The 18404-nt window shown below is 53.5% G+C and overlaps 6 protein-coding genes across 6 annotated transcripts; 2 read left to right on the plus strand and 4 right to left on the minus strand.

The window, feature by feature from the left end:
• Positions 1–348: 348 nt before the first annotated feature.
• Positions 349–1735, minus strand: J4E86_008052 (uncharacterized protein; the record flags this gene model as incomplete). Its single annotated transcript, XM_051448567.1, has 2 exons — positions 349–1330; positions 1380–1735. The coding sequence occupies 2 exons, from the start codon at positions 1733–1735 to the stop codon at positions 349–351; spliced, it is 1338 nt and encodes a 445-aa protein (XP_051300163.1).
• Positions 1736–4103: 2368 nt separating this feature from the next.
• On the plus strand, positions 4104–6037 carry J4E86_008053 (uncharacterized protein; the record flags this gene model as incomplete). The annotated part of the gene is made up of 2 exons (XM_051448568.1): positions 4104–4149; positions 4299–6037. 2 exons carry the CDS (start codon positions 4104–4106, stop codon positions 6035–6037), a joined length of 1785 nt encoding a protein of 594 aa, XP_051300164.1.
• A 1078-nt stretch (positions 6038–7115) lies between these two features.
• J4E86_008054 (uncharacterized protein) lies at positions 7116–8940 on the minus strand (the record flags this gene model as incomplete). Its single annotated transcript, XM_051448569.1, has 2 exons — positions 7116–8550; positions 8600–8940. The coding sequence occupies 2 exons, from the start codon at positions 8938–8940 to the stop codon at positions 7116–7118; spliced, it is 1776 nt and encodes a 591-aa protein (XP_051300165.1).
• Positions 8941–9948: 1008 nt separating this feature from the next.
• ERG10 (erg10, acetyl-CoA C-acetyltransferase) lies at positions 9949–11367 on the minus strand (the record flags this gene model as incomplete). The annotated part of the gene is made up of 5 exons (XM_051448570.1): positions 9949–10467; positions 10526–11015; positions 11074–11146; positions 11200–11249; positions 11303–11367. 5 exons carry the CDS (start codon positions 11365–11367, stop codon positions 9949–9951), a joined length of 1197 nt encoding a protein of 398 aa, XP_051300166.1.
• Positions 11368–11667: 300 nt separating this feature from the next.
• On the plus strand, positions 11668–14757 carry J4E86_008056 (uncharacterized protein; the record flags this gene model as incomplete). Its single annotated transcript, XM_051448571.1, has 3 exons — positions 11668–11687; positions 11738–14453; positions 14512–14757. The coding sequence occupies 3 exons, from the start codon at positions 11668–11670 to the stop codon at positions 14755–14757; spliced, it is 2982 nt and encodes a 993-aa protein (XP_051300167.1).
• A 1439-nt stretch (positions 14758–16196) lies between these two features.
• J4E86_008057 (uncharacterized protein) lies at positions 16197–17883 on the minus strand (the record flags this gene model as incomplete). The annotated part of the gene is made up of 3 exons (XM_051448572.1): positions 16197–16866; positions 16928–17480; positions 17826–17883. The coding sequence occupies 3 exons, from the start codon at positions 17881–17883 to the stop codon at positions 16197–16199; spliced, it is 1281 nt and encodes a 426-aa protein (XP_051300168.1).
• Positions 17884–18404: the final 521 nt, after the last annotated feature.

An 18404-nucleotide genomic window follows, 5' to 3' on the forward strand; every position in this document is an offset into this window, starting at 1 on the left:
TGCCTTCTTGGACTCCTCTAGCTCGTGCATGTGATGGTCTGACGACGTAATCATTAAATCTTATACCCCAGCGTGCATCAGTGTTTTGTAATCAAGGCGTGGAAAGTACAAGGATTCCAAAGATGGAACGGTCATCATTGCCTAAGCGTGAAGTATCCAAGCAGGGTAGCATCTATAACAACACTGCAATATAGGTATTAGTTGCCGGTTGGAGTGGAACAGTGACGTATGCAAAATCGTGTGGCCACATATCACCGAATGCTGTCTCCATGGAGTGTTCATTCTGACTTCATTACATTGGTATCATCATTAAACTATGCTACAAATTTCGTTACACTGACATCAGGTTTAGTACCTGGTCAACTTGGGGCTGCCCTCCCACGCTGGGAAACTCCACTTGGTCTCCACAAACACCTTTTGCATGCCATCCTCCTTCTTCTCGAACTTGTAGTAGACCTTGTCCAAGTCCTCGAGGCGGACACGGTGGGTAACCATCTTTGAGGGGTCGATGCGCTTCTCCTGGATCATCTTGAGGAGCGACTCCCAGTACATGTGTACAGGTGCCTGACCGTTACCGATGAGACGGATACCGCGCTCCATGAGAGAACCAATGTTGAAGTGGTTGGTGAAGCCGACGTATACACCGGTGATACCGCAGCGGCCCATGTTGCGTGTGCTAGTAATCATCTCGTTGATGAGCTCGCTGGTGTCGGTCTCGAGACCGAGCATCATCTCGAAGTAGTGGGCCCAGCCCTTGGCGTACTCGCCGGCGGCACACTCAATGCTGACGTCTGGGCCGCGGTTGTTGCACATCTCCTTGAGCTTGCTGGTGACGGACTCGCCCTTGGCTAGGGTGGAGAAGTCGATGGTTTCGATGTTGGGGTACTTGGACTTGACGAAGTCGAGACGCCAGTTTTGGTCGATCATGATGACGCGCGATGCACCTTGCATCAGCGAGAAGTCTGCGGCCATTTGTCCGATTGGGCCGGCTCCCCAGATAGCAACGACGTCGCCCTTGTTGACACCGGTGTCGACGACTGCGTGCCATGAGGTGCACACAACGTCGGAGAGGAAGAGACCCTGCTCATCCGGAACATCATCGGGAAGCGGCAGTAGGTTGACGTCACCGTAAGCGACACGAGTGTACTCTGCTTGGCCTCCGGCGTATCCACCAGTGAAGTGAGAGTATCCGAACATGCCTGCTGTCCGGCCACCGTACATGGCGTTCTCGATGGTGTTGGAGTTGGTCTTCTCGCATTGGGAGGACAGCTTCTGCTTGCAGTAGTAGCAGTCACCGCAGGCGATCTGGAAAGAGGCAACGACTCGTTGGCTATAGTATGTTAGCGATGCGCTGAGCAAGGACTGGGAGATAGACGTACCCCTTCTTAAACTTTGTGACACCAGGACCAAAATCGTCTACCACACCACAGAACTCGTGTCCGAGGATGTCACCCTTCTGCATCTCCACGACAGAGCCGTGAAGCAAGTGCAGGTCAGAACCACAGACAGTGGAGCCAGTGACCTTCACGATAACATCGCGGTCCTCTAGAATCTTGGGCTTTGGTGTGTCGATCATCTGAACGTCGTTCTTGCCGTACCATGCCAAAGCCTTCATCGTCTCTGAATAGTCGGCGGTGCTCTCGTCGTTGCCAGGGTTGGTGACGTTCTGCGCGGTGGTGGCGTTGTCACCATGGCCAATGGCCTTCTCAGCCTGGCGGGCTGCTTGGGACATCATCTTGGGCTAAAGTTTGGTGTGTAGTTGTATGTGTGAAAGGTAGAGGGATGTTCAAATTTGGAGAGCCTGCAGTATGCGCAGCGCGCCTACCTTTTCAATGCCAACCAGCGACATTTTCGATGACATATTACAAACCTGTGACGTGAATTTTGCAGCCCTCTTACAACTACCGCGAACCAGAAGATTATCCGCCCCCTTGTACATGCGCTTGGAGGGGCTAGCTTAACGTCATGACACGCTGTGGAGGGGCACAAGTCCGCTATACGCGAGCTGAATGTACGCTTTTGGAAATGCCATGTGCTGGCGCAGATCGAGGTTGGCGATGGGAATCCTACGAGCGTCATGGCGATGTCATGGTGGGGCGGCACGCGTTTCGCGTTTGGCCGTTGGAGCTAGACATGCAGCTCTGGCCAGACCTTCGTAGACCGAGCGCGTTCCGAACGGCATTCTCTCGGTAGATGGTTATATCGTCGTGTTAAGCTCGGGGCGTTGATATAGAGGAGAAAGTGGAGGTGGTGTCGTGTGCAGGTGCGAAAGGGACGCGAAGTTCGCCCTTCAGGGCTTGCACAGACGCATGCAGTTCAACTCGATTGATAAACTGCAGGACAGCGGCTGCGCGAGGGCTTATATGCCTGTGACTGAGGACCATGATGGTGAAGGGACGTCCAGATCATGGCCATACGCTGGAAGTCGGGACAGGTGATATGCATGAGACGGTGCTGAGTAGTTGCCGGCGCAGGTACAGACTCCTCGGATTGCATGCGCAAGCATGAACGCGTTAGCGGGATGTGTGCGATTCGGTCCTGTTCGACAGCTTCCAATTTTGGCTCACTCAATGTTATCGCGGGCAGCTTCGTGCGACACTTGCTACCGCTTCGAGCACGAAGTCGGCGATCCGGTAGACAAGACGTGTAGGACCAGAAGCTCGTCAATAGTAAGCATTTTGGCAATGCGCGAAACAACAAGAATGCCACATTCAGTACTTGGGCAACCGCGCAGAGCTTGGCAGGCCAAACGCGTCGACGAGACACCAAGCTTACACCACAGACCATGATATAGAAGGCGAGGAGCTGCGGTTTTGGTCCCGCTGCGCAGATAGCTTCGGAGCTCGACGCGTTAGCAAGCACCGCAGGACGGCTGGCGACGCGTCGAAAGCAGCACCACCTAATGGACAGGTCTACAGCCTACATCAAGATGAATACACGCAAAGTACGTGACATGACCTGAATGTAGGCTCTTGGATGTTCAGTTCCTTGCTTATAAATGATGGAGCTCTTATAATGTTGTCAAGCATCTTCCTCAATCCAATGCGCAAGGCACTGGAATCAATGAAAATGTAAAGCCGCAGTGGCAGACCAGCAAAAATTGCCCCGCTGAAGCCCCCGAAGGAGATTCATGACAACACCACACCCCGCTGTGCAATGGAGGCGACGTTGTCAGACCATCAAATGCTTGAGCTTGATGAGTCGCAAGAAGGTCTAGAGATTGTTAGCAGGTGTAAACGTAGGGGGGTGGTTGGGGGATACGAACAAGTATTCAGAGCCTTGAGGGGATGGGGGCGGCGCGGTATAAGTAGCCAGATGGTCTTGGCACGCTAGTGGATCACATGACGAGCAAGGGCGTTCCGGAGGCCAGTGCGCGGGGGGGCTCTGGAAACGGGCGGGTAAAGTCCGGCAGTGAGATGACCAGCCCCGGGCCAGGTCCATGCGCCCGCCTGAGTGCTGCTTCCCCATCAACTCACATCTTTCGACATGGAACTGCGTAAACGCCGCACATGCAAGTTAGTGCACTTTCACATATGCGCTGGGGATCTGTCAAAGACGTCTGGGTTCGACGAGTCGTGCCAACCGAGCAGAGCCGCGCGGTTTCGTTACCGCGGAAAGTTTCCAAGCGCCGCAATATGTTTAGATCGTTGCCTCGATAACACACCATGGATCTCTTGAGCGCCTACATCCTAGCATGAGGTACATCGTAGAATAGTATAACTAACCTGGACGGATACCCAGTATGTAAAGTGCTAACACTCGTTCATGTTCCTACAAGTCAGATAATCACCATACTACATTTTAGCGATCTCTTTACCTTACCGTTCAAAATGCTCTGCGACTTGTGCGCCAGCATGCTCACCCGTCAAAGGGGACGGATCCGCTCCCCTCACGGCGGTCAGCATTACTATGAGCATCACAAATCTACAAAGACGCTTCGACAATCAGTCGCAACGCACTGTACAATTTGCACAGGCGCTGCTCAAACGCTCAGTCAAGAGATTGATCTCTCACGAGATCAACCTGTGGCATTGCAAGCCTACTTGACGACGACAGAAATAGAGCGCAATAAGTTCACGGGAGATGGGTTCAAATTGGACATCATGTGGGGCAAGGCCACCATTGGTCATTTCGGGTTGCTCAAGATTGGTATGAATATCCTACCTGATTGCCTGACGCTTTACTGACACATGCAGACCCCAGATCTCAACCCACGCCTCCCCGGATGACATCAAGCGATGTTTTAGACACCGCACAAACGTGGATGAAGAAATGCAAATGTGCAAAGACTTGGGAAGTGTCTGGCGAGAAATGGTATCCGCGTCGGTTACTAGACTTGCAAGACCTGCGGGCTAATCGCCACGACTTAAGGAACGCAAGAGTACGTTTGGTGGAGTCAGCAGAATGTCCGGGTCTGCAAACAACCAGCAGTGGAGGCCATCGTTTCAGATCGAGACGTCAGGATGACCGTTACGTTACATTGAGCCATTGCTGGGGCAAGCCCGGGCCCGGCGTAACCCCTCTAAGGATGACATTCGACACCGAGAGACGCTTCAAGACGGAAGGCATCGGACTCCAAGAGTTGCCAAAAACGTTTCGAGATGCTGTTATCTTTGCCTCACGGCTGGATAAGGTTGGATTCATATGGATCGACTCACTCTGTATCCGGCAACCTCTCTCGTCGGCGCCCGATCAGATGCAGGACTGGTTCGAGCAGAGTCGATACATGGGCACGGTATACCAAAAAGGGTTCCTGAACATATCCGCGACCGCTTCGTCTGATGGCAATGGAGGCTTGTTTTTTGATCGGCGTGCTGAGCACCCCTGGGAGACTATCATCGACTTGTCTTACCCTCCTTTAAAGCTCTCCGAATCGGACTCTATCTACAGATGCATGTTGATAGACCAATTCTCCTGGAAAAATTTGGTCGAGCAAGCCCCCGTCAATCGACGAGCGTGGGTCTTCCAGGAGCGCTTGCTTGCGCCACGAGTTCTTCATTTCGGCCACGACCAGGTGGCATGGGAGTGTTGCGAGTTCCAAAGCAGCGAGAGCCAATCTGGCGAGCAGCTAGCCATGACTCAGGCAAAACGTCTCAAGCAATTGACACCAGCCTTTGGTCGCATGTTACGGGAGACGCGGTTACTCGGCTTGCCGGACCCAGACCTGCATCTAAAAGACCTATACACCTACGAACTATGGAAGAACGTCGTAGAGACATACTCCCAGCTGCAACTCACCAAGTTCACCGACAAGCTGGTTGCCCTAGCTGGTGTCGCGAGGCTGTTCCAGGAATCCTTGTTCAGACCGGACCCCAGACAGACATACGTTGCCGGACTCTGGAGTACGCATCTCGAAAGTCAGTTGCTTTGGTCGGTGAACGAAACCTACAAAAACAACACCGGTGTGTACGACAACCCTGCCCGACGACGCCCAGAAGGTGGCCCTTCTTTCTCGTGGGCATCGATCGACAGCCCCTATGGCGTCACCTATGGCGATGTCACTGATTACGGGTCGCGGTCAGACACTTCTGGCGAGCTGCTATTTAAAGCAGTGGATCACAGCATCGGTCTAGCCGACCCAAAGAACCCCTTTGGTATGGTCACTGCAGGTCGACTGCTCCTAGCACCCCGTCATCTCCGTCGCATAGAGTTGTACAAACTGCCAGTCTCGAGTAGTCTACCTTTCGCGTTCCGCCTAAAGATCGAACCCCAACCCAAGCGACCACAACAGTTCAAGAACTTTCAACTTGATGCGCCGGACTCGGATGTGGATATCTTCCGTGCAGATGCGCAGATGTACTGTATGCCGGCGGCGTATGGAGAGCGAACGGTGATCAAGAGAGAACAATATCTTTACTGCTTATTGCTCAAATACGAAGGCTCGGTCTCTTTCACAGCAAGTGGAAGTGGGCGGAAAGAAGGGCGCTACCGAGCATTCAGACGTGTTGGTATTGCGAAGATCAGCGATTGCACGGACGAATGGGGTCAAGATATGTTGAAGGAAGAAGTTACGAAGGAGATCATTTGCCTGTGCTGACGTGGGGTGCTATACTTGCAAGAGGAAGGCGTTGATGGCATACTTGTTTAGTAATGAATAATGAAATGCTTTGAATATGCAACTCCAGACCCCAGCCCGATCTTGATGATTTATTTGATGATTATTCCCCCAGACCAACGCAACGTACTCCTAGGATGACCAAAATTCTATCTTACCCCACCTTCCACAATCTACCCCTCACCCCACCTCACCTTTCGTTTCCGCTTCCACGTCACCCACAGTTTCGTACCATCGCAAAATCAACATTATATTACCAGATCTTGAGAAATTACCCATCGATTACCTAATACGGGCGCTTGGGTAAGCTGCCACAACATCTCAATCACTCTCTACAACCCACTAACATCCCAAAGTCTAGGGGTATGATTTGTAAGACACCTCCCAACACACCTCTTCTCAGCTCCTCTCCTAACATTCTACTTCAGTCGCTTCGCATTCTTCTGCGTACTTGTGAAAGGTCGTGGGTTCAATTCCCACAGCGTCCACATTCTTTTTGCCAATTTTCTTTGCTGCCATAGCACGGAGGAAGGAGCACTAGAGGTGGGTGTTTGGGTTTGTGGTTCCCATAATCTGCCTTTTTGCTGTTCGAAGTTCCTTTTGCTCGCTATGCTTTCGTTCTTCTCGCTACGCGGAACGAGAACACCTGGCGTGTGGATGGCATTGCTTTTTGCTGTCCCTTGACCGTGCTGCCAACGCGAGGGGGGTGTTCTTTGACTTCTTTTTCAAGGTTGGTAGCGAAAAGACATAATGCTAGCGAACTATCCTTCGGACGATCGAACCCCAACAAGGTGAAAGCATTCGCATAGAAAAGGGAATATAAGAAGATCATCACAGACGTATGCACATGGGACAGTACTTGTTTCTATGCGGTAGATCAAAAGATCACGAGCTGTCACGACGAAAGACGGGCTATATGCAGATCAGATCCAAATGAATTGCTGCCAATGTCTAAAAGATATATACAAAGAAACCCAGGGGTATATGTGCGCCGATTCCATCCACCAAACCAGCAACCAGTGTGACTTGTCCATCCATTCCATCATTCGTCATGCACCGCTCAGTGTCTGGCGTGGTGCCTTGTGAGCCTCTGCCTGTGCTCCCTAATGTGTCTTGCCATGCGTCCCTTTGCGGCAGGGGGATCGGCAGGAGGAGCAGGCGTTGGTGCCGCAGGAGCGGGAGCGGGAGCGGTGACGGTATGATAGATCGTCTGAACTACTGTGCGAATAGCTTCGACAGTGTCTGTGACGACGGGAACAGCTGGGTCGGCTGGAGGTGCCTTTTCAACATTGGTGGGTGCTGGGGCAGGCACCGCCGGAGCAGCAGGTGCTTGAGATGCAGTGGGCTCTGGCGCAGGTACTCCGGGTGCAGCGTATGACTGGGATGCGGCAGGTACATCGGAAGGTTGAGCGACGCTTTGCACTGTGCTGGGAGCGGCGGCCGCGCCACTCGAGTTTTGGATTGCCGTGCTAGTGCCTTCAGGAAGCGAGGCAGAGGGTGTTGTCGATGGCTTAGGTTTGTTGCCGCTATCTGCGCCACCAGAGGGCCATTGGAAACCAGACATGGGGCCGGTCGGAGCTGGAGCTGGAGCCGGAGCATTGATCTGCGTGGTTGGTGCGGCGATGGGGCTTGGGGTCTCGGCGGGGACGCTGGGGGAGGCATCGTCGGCAGGAGGTGATGCGACTGGGGCGCTGGAGGAGAGGGTCTCGCTCGTCGGGATTGGTGCGAAGATGCCGGACACAGAAGCGGTGATGAGCGGAGGAACTGCAGGGTATTCGGAGGGCTCGGGAATGCCAGAAGGCGCAGCAGGTGTCTCCGATGGGACAGGCGCAGAACCATAGGCAGCGCTGCTCTGCTCAGGCACCGAAGAGGGCTGAGGAACAGCGGCGTAACCGTTATCTTGGTACACCTTCAAGGAGTTGATCGTCCAGTACGCCTCTGTGAAAGCCTCGGGGTTGTTCTTGACCCATTCTTCGCATGTATCTGCCTTCTTGCTGCAGGAGCTCTTGTTCCAAACACTGCTGCTGCCCGCCCATTGTCCACAGAATGTAGTGTCGAATACGATCTGCTGCTGCTTGAATGTGCTCTCGATGTCGCAGGCGCCGGCGAACTTGGCAGCTGGCTTGCCCCAGCCGCTTGGGTCTGGGCTGTCACCGAGGACGTCTTCCGGGATGGAGTCGCGAGGAAAGAAGTAAACGCTGATGGCATCGGCGGTCCATTGTGTCGCGTAGACACCGCCACCACCCTCGTTCAAGCCTGCACCGTAGCTCTTGGTCGATGGGTGTTCGATGGAGCATCCGGCGTTCTTCGACTGATCCTCGGCAGCGACATCACAGTTTCCTGTGGTCACTGAGCCAGCGAACTGGGTGGTGTCTTCACCAATCTGGCAGCCGGGGCCAGTGTGGAGGGTCATGCCGTTATTCGTCTGGTCGTTCACGCCTTCGATGATGTCGATCTCGCCATTCTTTGGCCAGTTGGGGCCAGTCGTCCAGAATCTATCAATGTGTAAGCAACATAACTTTCGATGGATGAAAGTCTACTTACGCTGGCCATGTACCACAGCCGAATGGCATATGGGCAACATCCAGCACAATCAGCCCACTGTCGTAGGTCTTCTTGCTCTGGATACGGACACTGGGCCTTCCCTCAGGGGTCTGGTTCTGTGTGTCGACGCCCCAGGAAATCGCTGAAGAAGACGAGTTGATGAGGTTCGTCTGCCTCGCCGTAGCCTCGTCAACGTACTTGACGAAGCCCTCTGTCGGATCGGCATCAGTGAAGAAGTCAAAGGCCCCGTAAAAGTCGGTCATGTAGTCATCTTGGAGAGTATAGCCAGCTATGCTCAGTTGGAAAAAGGCCGCAGCCGAAGTGAGTGTGGAGAAACGCATCGTCGAGACGCTGAAAGATAAGAATAGTAATGAGTGACTGCGTACTAGACGCGTGAAGAAAAAAGGCACAAGAACGGAAAAGACGACAGTATAGTTTGGCGATGTAACGAGGCACCAGATGGTCGGAAAGGGACGGCCTGCCTATATACGCAGGCCTAAAACGGAGGCGTGGCAACGACCCTGACATAGCAGCCACCGATTCGCCCCAACAGCTTCGTCTAGAGGATAGACGAGCGCGGGAGAGTGTACATCTCCCGTTAGGCACATCGGGCTCCGTTTCAACAAGAGGGGAGTTATAGACGGACCGAGTTTATCTCCGGTTAGCAACATTGAGGGGGACCTGCAGGAACCAGTCAGGTACACAAGATGGGGGTTCAATAGCGCTGAGCAAGGCTGCCCGGATGTTTAACCAAACGTGCGCCGTTTCATGAGAAATAGGACGGATGGTCCGTTGGTGAACGGGGAGAGGCGCTTGAAACAGCGAGAAGCGCACATCCCGGTGGATACGTGGCGGGGCCTACGGTTACTATCGATTGCCTGAGGCATTTGCCATGCTCATCAGCATGTGATTCGTCGTCGACGCGTTGAAACGTGAGGTGATCGGGGGTTGGGATGAAGGAGAGCGACTGCTGGCCAATGCCACGCGCCGGATTTAGCGCTTCTGGAAGCGAGCGCGGCCAGTGCTGGCGCTCCACCCCCCTGAAACCGACCGTTCAACCAATGAATCGGAAAGTCGATCTACACAACTCGAGTACAAATAAGTGCTTTTTGCAGGTGGGTGTATTGTCGTCGCGATGGCTGGGACATACCAACTTACGTATGCAGCAGGAAATACAGAAGAGGTTATAGTGGGTGAGATCGGTGATCATCTTGATAACTAAACAAGGCTCATGTTTGGACTATTTGGCTCACGCAACAGTGCATCTGGGCGCATAGATCCAGCCCAAGTATACATGATTACTTCATTTATATCTAGCATTACGTGTCTTCATTAACGAGACGGCACATCTACTGCATCGACTCGACAACAATGGCAGAGGCGCCACCACCACCGTTGCAGATGCCGGCACAGCCAATCTTGCCCTTCTTCTCCCTTAGCACACCGAGCAGTGTAGTTGTGATCCTGGCACCAGAGGCACCGAGCGCGTGGCCGAGCGCGACAGCACCACCGTGCAGGTTGACCTTGTCTTCTGGGATACCAAGGATCTTCATGTTGGCGAGCGCAACGACACTGAAGGCCTCGTTGATCTCGAAGGCATCGACAGCAGAGAGCTCTACCTTGGCGTGCTTCAGAGCCTTGGGCATGGCGAGTGCTGGGGCGGTGGTGAACTTGGAGGGGTTCTGCTCAGCGTCACCCCAGCCGAGGATCTTAGCAATGGGCTTGAGGCCGTGCTTCTTGACAGCCTCTTCAGAGGCAAGAACAAGAGCAGCAGCGCCATCGGAGAGCGGTGAAGCGTTGGCAGCGGTGACGGTTCCGTTTCCGGGCTTGAAAGAGGGCCTCAGTGTACGCGTCTTGGACTCGTTGAACTGTGATTAATAAGTAAGAAAGTGTCGATTAGTGAACACTGCCAGGGTCGCGACTTACGTTCTTGGGCTCATCGTCGCGGTCGACGACGACCGCAGGCTTGCCGCGTCCAACGGTAACCTCAATGGGAGCGATCTCCTCCTTGAACCAGCCGGCCTCGTGTGCGGCGTTGGCCTTCTTGTAGGAGCGGATGCAGTAGTCGTCCTGATCCTCGCGGGAGAAGCCGTGGTCGTCTGCGCACTCCTCTCCCTGCAGACCCATGTGCTCCTTCTTGTATGCGTCGGTCAGACCATCCTTCAGCACACCGTCGACCAAGGGCTGGTCTCCGAACTTGGCGCCGGTCCTCAGGTTGGGGAGGTAGTGGGGGGTGTTGGACATGCTCTCGGTTCCCGCTGCGACGACGATGTCGGCATTGCCGGTTATGATGGTCTGGGCGCCGACAATGAGGGCCTTGATGGATGAGGCGCACACCTTGTTGATGGTGGTTGCGACGGTCGACTCGGGGAGGCCAGCGCCAATGGCACACTGGCGGGCGGGGTTCTGGCCGAGGCTGGAGGGTTGTCAATAGAGTTCTCCTGGAGTTTCGGCGTGTATGGTGTTGTACATACTTTGCGGAGAGAACGTTGCCAACGAAGACTTCCTCGACATCGGTGGGCTTGATGCCAGCGCGCTCAACGGCAGCTGCAGGAGTTGTTAGAATAGTTTCACATTCCAATTGCAACGATTTGACATACCCTTGATGGCGTGAGAGCCCAGCTGGACAGCACTCAGGCTCGAGAGGGAGCTGTTGTCGCGTGAGTCGGCGGTGCCCCTCTTCTCTAGTACCAGGGAACATACCCCAAGAACATGCCCGTAGGCGTACGGGCGGCCGAGACGATGTAAACTGGGGGAAGGGACGACATGATGGGTATCTTGGGTATGCAGGAAAGCGGAGTGAAGGTGCAGAGAGCAGATATAAGGTGCCTCTGAGCAAATGGCCCGATCAACAAATATACCCCGATGGATCTTTTTGGAGTTTAGCCTTGCGCGACAACGGATGGCGCCTGCTGGCCCTGCAGGAGTCGCCTCGAAGCCCCATTGGTCAGGCACGACCTCCGCCCTCACCGCCTAGCGCTAGGCCGCGGAACCACGTCTGAACTTTTGCGACAGCTTCAAGCTCGACGCGCATCACCACCGCGCATATACCCACACCCACCGCCGCCATGGATGACCTATACGACGAGTGAGTACGCCCATTCTCCCCAAATATGTTACGCGACTGACTTTTGACAGGTTCGGAAATTTTATTGGCGAGGCCGAGTCCGACGACGATGTCCAGAGCACCGGCCAGGCAGCCGACGCCTATGTCCTCGACGATGAGGAGGAAGCCGAGACGAACGACCAGCAGCTTATGGAGGTGGACGAGGGGCCATCCAATGCCGTCATTCTCCACGAAGACAAGCAGTACTACCCTTCTGCGTCCGACGTATACGGCCCCGATGTCGAAGTATTGGTGCACGAGGAAGACACGCAGTCGCTGGCGCAGCCTATTATTGCGCCGGTAGTGCAGAAGAAGTTCACGATTCAAGAGACAGATCTGCCCCCGGTGCATCACTCGAGAGAGCTCTTGACGGATTTGATGAACTTCCCCGACCAGATACGCAATATCGCCATAGCTGGACATCTGCATCATGGAAAGACTGCCTTTATGGATATGCTGGTCATGGAAACACACGACATCCAAGATCGTCTGGACTACAAGAGGGGCAAGAAGCGGGAGGAGCAGCTGCGATACACCGACGTACACGTGCTCGAGCGCGAACGAGGCCTCTCCATCAAGGCTGCGCCTATGAGCCTCGTCCTCCAGAACACGAAACTGAAGTCGCATCTATTCAACATCCTTGATACCCCCGGACACGTAAACTTCGCCGATGAAGTCGCCGCCTCATTGCGCCTGGTCGACGGAGTGGTCTTGGTGGTGGATGTGGTTGAAGGCGTGCAAGTAAACACGGAGCAAATCATAAAGCACGCGGTGCTGGAGGATCTGCCCCTAACACTTGTGGTCAATAAGATAGACCGCTTGATTCTAGAGCTGAAGCTGCCGCCCAGCGACGCATACTTCAAGATTAAGCACGTAATCGAGGAGGTCAACACTATCATCGAGAACACCATCCCCGGCCGCGGCGAGAGCAGACGAGTAAGCCCTGAGAAAGGCAATGTCGCTTTCGCTTGCTCCAGCATGCGATGGTGCTTCACCATTCAGTCCTTCGCGAAGATGTACTCCGACTTTTACCCCGGTCCATCGAAACTCCCAGGTTTCGGCGTTCCGATGAAGGGTCTGGATATCGATAAGTTCGCCATGCGTCTTTGGGGCGACATCTTCTACAACCCTGGAAGCCGCAAGTTCAGTCGCAAGCGGCAGGAGGAGGGCTCACAACGGTCTTTCGTACACTGGATCTTGGAGCCTGTCTACAAGATCTACTCGCACACACTGAGCCAGAGCCCGGACGACCTCAAGGATACGCTCGACACTTTGGGCATCCGACTGAAGCCCTCCGAATACAAGACCGATGCAAAGGAGCTGATGCGCCTCGTGTGCCAACAGTACTTCGGCCCATCTCTCGGCTTCGTAGACATGATTACCCAACACGTTCCTTCGCCCGAAGAAGGTGCGCAGCGGCTGCTGCAAAGACACTACACCGGACCTCTGGATACGAAGACCGCCGAAGCCATGCAAAAGTGCGACCAGAACGGACCCCTAGTCATACACGTTACGAAGCTGTTCAATGCAACAGATGCCAAGTCGTTCACAGCACTGGGCCGAGTGATGAGCGGTACTGCAACTTCACCGCAGTCGGTGCGTGTTCTTGGTGAAGGCTACACGATCGAGGATGAGGAAGACATGGTCGTTGCGACAGTAACAGACACATGGATAGCGCAGTCACGATACAACATCCCCGTTAGCGGTGTTCCGGCAGGTAACTGGGTGCTGCTCGGCGGTGTCGACAATTCGATAGTCAAGACGGCGACGATTGTAGCTACAAAACTCCCCGAAGACGAAGACGCCTACATTTTCCGGCCCATCCGCCACTTCTTTGAATCCGTGTTCAAGGTCGCAGTCGAACCGATAAACCCCTCCGAACTACCGAAGATGCTTGACGGTCTGCGCAAGATCAACAAGTCATACCCGCTCATCACAACCAAGGTCGAGGAGTCAGGAGAGCACGTTGTTCTCGGCACGGGCGAATTATACATGGACTGTGTTCTGCACGATCTGCGACGGTTATACGCCGATATGGAGATCAAGGTGTCAGATCCCGTAACAAGATTCTGCGAGACGGTCGTTGAGATGTCCGCCATCAAGTGCTACGCGCTTACACCGAACAAGAAGAACAAGCTCACGATGATTGCTGAGCCGCTCGACCCAGGTATCGCCGAAGACATCGAGGCTGGCAAGGTCAACATCAAGGATCCCGTAAGAGTAGTTGGAAAGTTCTTTGAGGAGAACTACGGATACGACTTGCTCGCGTCGCGCAACATCTGGGCTTTCGGACCTGATGACATGGGCCCCAACATCCTACAAAACGACACACTTCCCTCGGAAGTCGACGGCAAGACTCTGCGAACGGTACGCGATACGCTTCGACAAGGTTTCAGCTGGGCTACCCGAGAAGGCCCGCTCTGCGAAGAGCCCATTCGCAACACAAAATTCCGAATTACCGATGTCGAACTTGCGCCAGAAGCTATCTTCCGCGGAGGTGGCCAGATTATTCCTACCAGTCGACGAGCGTGCTACTCGAGTTTCCTAATGGCCAGCCCAAGGCTGATGGAGCCGGTGTACTCGTGCAGCATGGTCGGCCCTGCAGACACCAAGAGCAGCTTGTACACAGTCCTCGCACGAAGGAGAGGACACGTTCTACAGGATGGACCCATTGCGGGCACACCGCTGTACAACGTGCGTGGTCTTATCCCGGTCATCGATTCTTTCGGTTTCGAGACCGATCTCAGGGTACGTACACCTCCTACAATCAGCCCCATTACCTAGCGTCTATACTAACTTCTCATAGATCCACACACAAGGCCAAGTCTCCCTGTCCCTCGTCTTCGATCGCTGGTCCATCGTCCCCGGCGACCCTCTCGACAAAGACATCACAACCCGACCGCTCGAACCCGCAACCGCACAACAACTCGCACGCGACTTCGTGCTAAAGACAAGGAGAAGAAAGGGTCTCGCGGAGGATGTCACCATTAGCAAGTTCCTGGAACCAGAGCTATTCCGTTCTCTCAAGGAGAGCGGCGTGCTTGACGGTTAGGATGGTTGTATAGCATACTTTGGAGTCAAATGGGAACGGCGCAAATTGGAAGCTACAAAAGCATACAGGGAACTCATGTTGGAGATGCGCCCATGAAGGTGGCTGGAGAGTCGAAATGAAATATACCCGTCGCAAGTCGCTACATCATGACCTGCCTCTCCTCTCACATGCAAACGTTAGTGCATCACGTGATCTTCTGGAGAGCTAATACGGCTATATAAACGTCTTTGCTTATCCTCCCTCTTTCTTCCTACAATACTTTCTCTAAACTCAAAATACCCTGAGTGCAGCCCTATGTGTGCCTGTCTTCTGTTTCACCAAAACCCACCGTCACAAAGGTAATGTGGACTTCCTGTCCAGTCTTTTCCCCACCAAAATCGTCAACTATTATGCCCATGTGGGCTTTCAACCCGATCTTTCCTCAAAATCAAACCCATCGGTACATCGTTGCACGTCTCTGTCTGGATCTTGTTTCCCATCAAAATCGTCAATTATCTGGCTCATGTGGGCTCCCAGACCGGTCTTTTCCAGCAAGATCAAAGCATGAAGGACACATGATCTGGTGCTTTGCATCTATTGTTTCTCGTCAAAATATAAATATTCACAGCGCATGTCTGGATTCAGCTCTACACTCCGTCAAACGTGCAAGCAACGCTCGTTATGTTTGGGCTCTTACCAGTCCCTTGAAACCAGAACACGATCCAGAGACTGCTTCTCCGATGACGAAACTTCACTTGATTTGTGCGACGCTGGCCTACCAAAAATCGACTCTGATACTTTTCATGTCCTCTCCGGTCCACTAAAAAAGATAATGAAGCTTACTATGTTCTCTCCGGTCTACTGAAACTACAACACTGCTGGCAATGTCCTTCTCGGTCTTTGAGAGCTTTACGATTGTCAAAAACAAATGACCAGGTAACGCATACAAGCGACTCAGAAGTCGAAATCTCAGACTTCATGCTGCAGCTGGGAGGACTTTACAACATCATCACTTTTCAGTTTCTTTTCGAAAATTAACTTGAATGCCTCCTCGCCCCATGGTCTTGCGTCGCAGAGAACATGATAAATCACCGTCTGCTTCTTCTCTGGTTCCAAAACGCAGAATTTTCCATTTTTCGGAGGTACTCACGATGTTGCGCTCGTGTCTCAACAAGTCTCGAACAAACTGAGGTCTTCATCACCACCATTCCCCGTGCACGTGAACCTCGTTAGCTTATTCCACCACACATTACAAAGCAGCCGCGTAAAACTCCAACTGAAGATCAAACATGCCATTTGCTTGGACCCATGCGCAAAATCAGTCTGTGCGACAACGTAAGTTTCGATACTGGCGCATACTCGCACTTCATTGAAGGGAAAAAACAAGGACCCTGGGGCCTACATTGATGTTGGGCTACCTACTTTGCATGTTTTTATCTCAATGTAGGCTGCAGACCTCTTCAGCCTTTTCCTTGGGGCACTTTGATGCCTGCGCCACCAATGGGAACACGGTCGCTCATTGTCCGGCCTGTGGCGACCTTGATCAGTGCCCAGTCGAGCGCGAATTTCAGGGTGCGACCAGCAATCTGGTCGGCCAGGCTCGGGGGGAATGTACCGTCCTTCCTCTTGAAGGCATCGTCCAGCACGTTATCCACAGTGGAGAGTGTTTGTACTTCAGCGGGGGTGTAGTCGTCGTTCTCACGCGCACGATAGCCCGACGATGCGATCACCGTACTCAGAAGCCGATTCGGGTCGGCGTCTAGGACTTGGGAGTCTCTGTTAGTCGCCGCAACCCTGCTTTGCGCCCGAGCGTTTCCAGGGTGGTATGGATTATCGAGACCTGCGAGAACTTGGTCATGGTCGACTTTCTCCATCTTTTTCCATCTGAGGAACCTCATGTGGTCTGGGTTGGACGGGGCTTTAATCTTGACTAGACCTGACTGCGAGATGTCACGGTTCACACCTAGGTACTCCCCGACAGATATAGCGCTGTTGATGACACTCTTTGGATCGTGTGTCGCAACGACGTGGTGATTGATCAGGGCGCAATTTGTCTCATTGCCCGCCGCATCCTTGAGTACGATGACAGTGCCCACTGTTCCGCTGTTGTCCGGCTGCTCTACGCCAATACTGGCTCCCATCTCTACGATGGCGCCGTAGCATTGTAGAATATATGGCAGGGCGTACATACGGTTCCTCTACTGCTTCCTCGTCTCTCGATGTCTGCATGGCCAAGTGTGGTGCGTAAAGAAGATCGACCTCCATTATCTGGGGGAGTAGTTGACGTATATGAGGTAGGATTTTGTCCCACCATATGGCTGAGTCGGCATCTTGTGCGGTGATGAGGAGAGTAGGGGCGCGTATGGGATGCAATTCTCCGATTTCACGGAGGACGATGTCGGCGGTGAGCCACTGTTGTTCCTGGATATCTTCAAGGAGAGCTGGCCGATAGCACTCCCATGCTGCGACAAGCTCTGGCGCGCAATCTGTGAGCGGCGCTGAGGGTACTCCGTCTGCTGTTCTGATGTCTGTAATCTCAACCGTAATGTCCTCGCGATTGGCCTTGTCGAAGAGTAATCTGAGATCACTCACCGCGACCTTCCAGGCCGAGTATTGTCCATCCACAGAGACGCCCGAGGTGACTAGCAGCGTGAGAGGCGTCAGGGATGGGGTCTGGTCGGGTCGGACGTGCTTTACGAGGCCGTAGCCGAGAATTCGGACTTGGGCGTCATGAAGAATGCGGGCTACGCTTTGTCGAGATACGCCGTCGCTCCACTCTGCTATTCATTGGGCTCCTACATTATCGAAGGAAGGTACGGTTAACGCGCCGACACGGTAGGTCCATCTAATGTCCATCTTTGGTGTCTCGCGTACGACAAGTGGAGGTGGAGTTCGGCAGTCGGTTTGGCTTTGAGCTTGTGAATTCTTGGTTTTAGGTAGCGTGAAACAATGAAGATCCAGCGATCTCGTTCTTGGTGGGTGCTTAGGGCGAAAGGAAAGATTTGTCGAGGAAGGCCTTTTGTACTTGGACATTGTGTGCTGTAGTGGGGCAGACGCTTGTAGAACCGTGGTATAGCTGCAGGATGAACGTTGGAAACTTGCGAAGGCCACGCTGACGTACGGGCGGATCAAGCCAGAGATGACCATTGAGTTGTATTGCGTGGTTCACGCGGCAAGGGCGTCCCATGGATTGGATGAGGGAAAGTCGAACGTTGGAGTGGTGCGTCATATCTCAAAGCGGTAGCGATGACTCGAACCAAGTTCATGCGCGGCTTCCGTTAAGAGTGTTTGTAATGAGGTATGTGTAGGTGGTCTGTCTGAAGTAGCCATGACGGCGTACCCGGCAGCGTAGTGTTCTACATTTCCCGGCTAATTAGCACCATGTCTGACTGAATTCGTCAGAGCAAATAATGAGCGGTTCCGCTTATCGAAAAGATGATATGAGAAGGTGGTTGGTGGTGATGCCTGAGTGGTAACGACCCTTAGTGGGCGAAAGGCTGGGCTGCTATGGCGCCGTGATTGTCAGTATACCGTTGCGCCATACATGAAAGAGAGCAGGAAATAAAGAAGGCGCAACCAGCGCTTCAAGGGTATGCGACGTCCTGAGGGCAGTGGGTGATGTTGCTGGACGCGACGCCAAGCCCCCAGATATCCGCCAAGCGATTTAT

This window comes from Alternaria arbusti (assembly GCF_024043155.1).
Source record: "Alternaria arbusti strain BMP 1465 chromosome Unknown scaffold_12, whole genome shotgun sequence".
Lineage (NCBI taxonomy): Eukaryota > Fungi > Ascomycota > Dothideomycetes > Pleosporales > Pleosporaceae > Alternaria > Alternaria arbusti.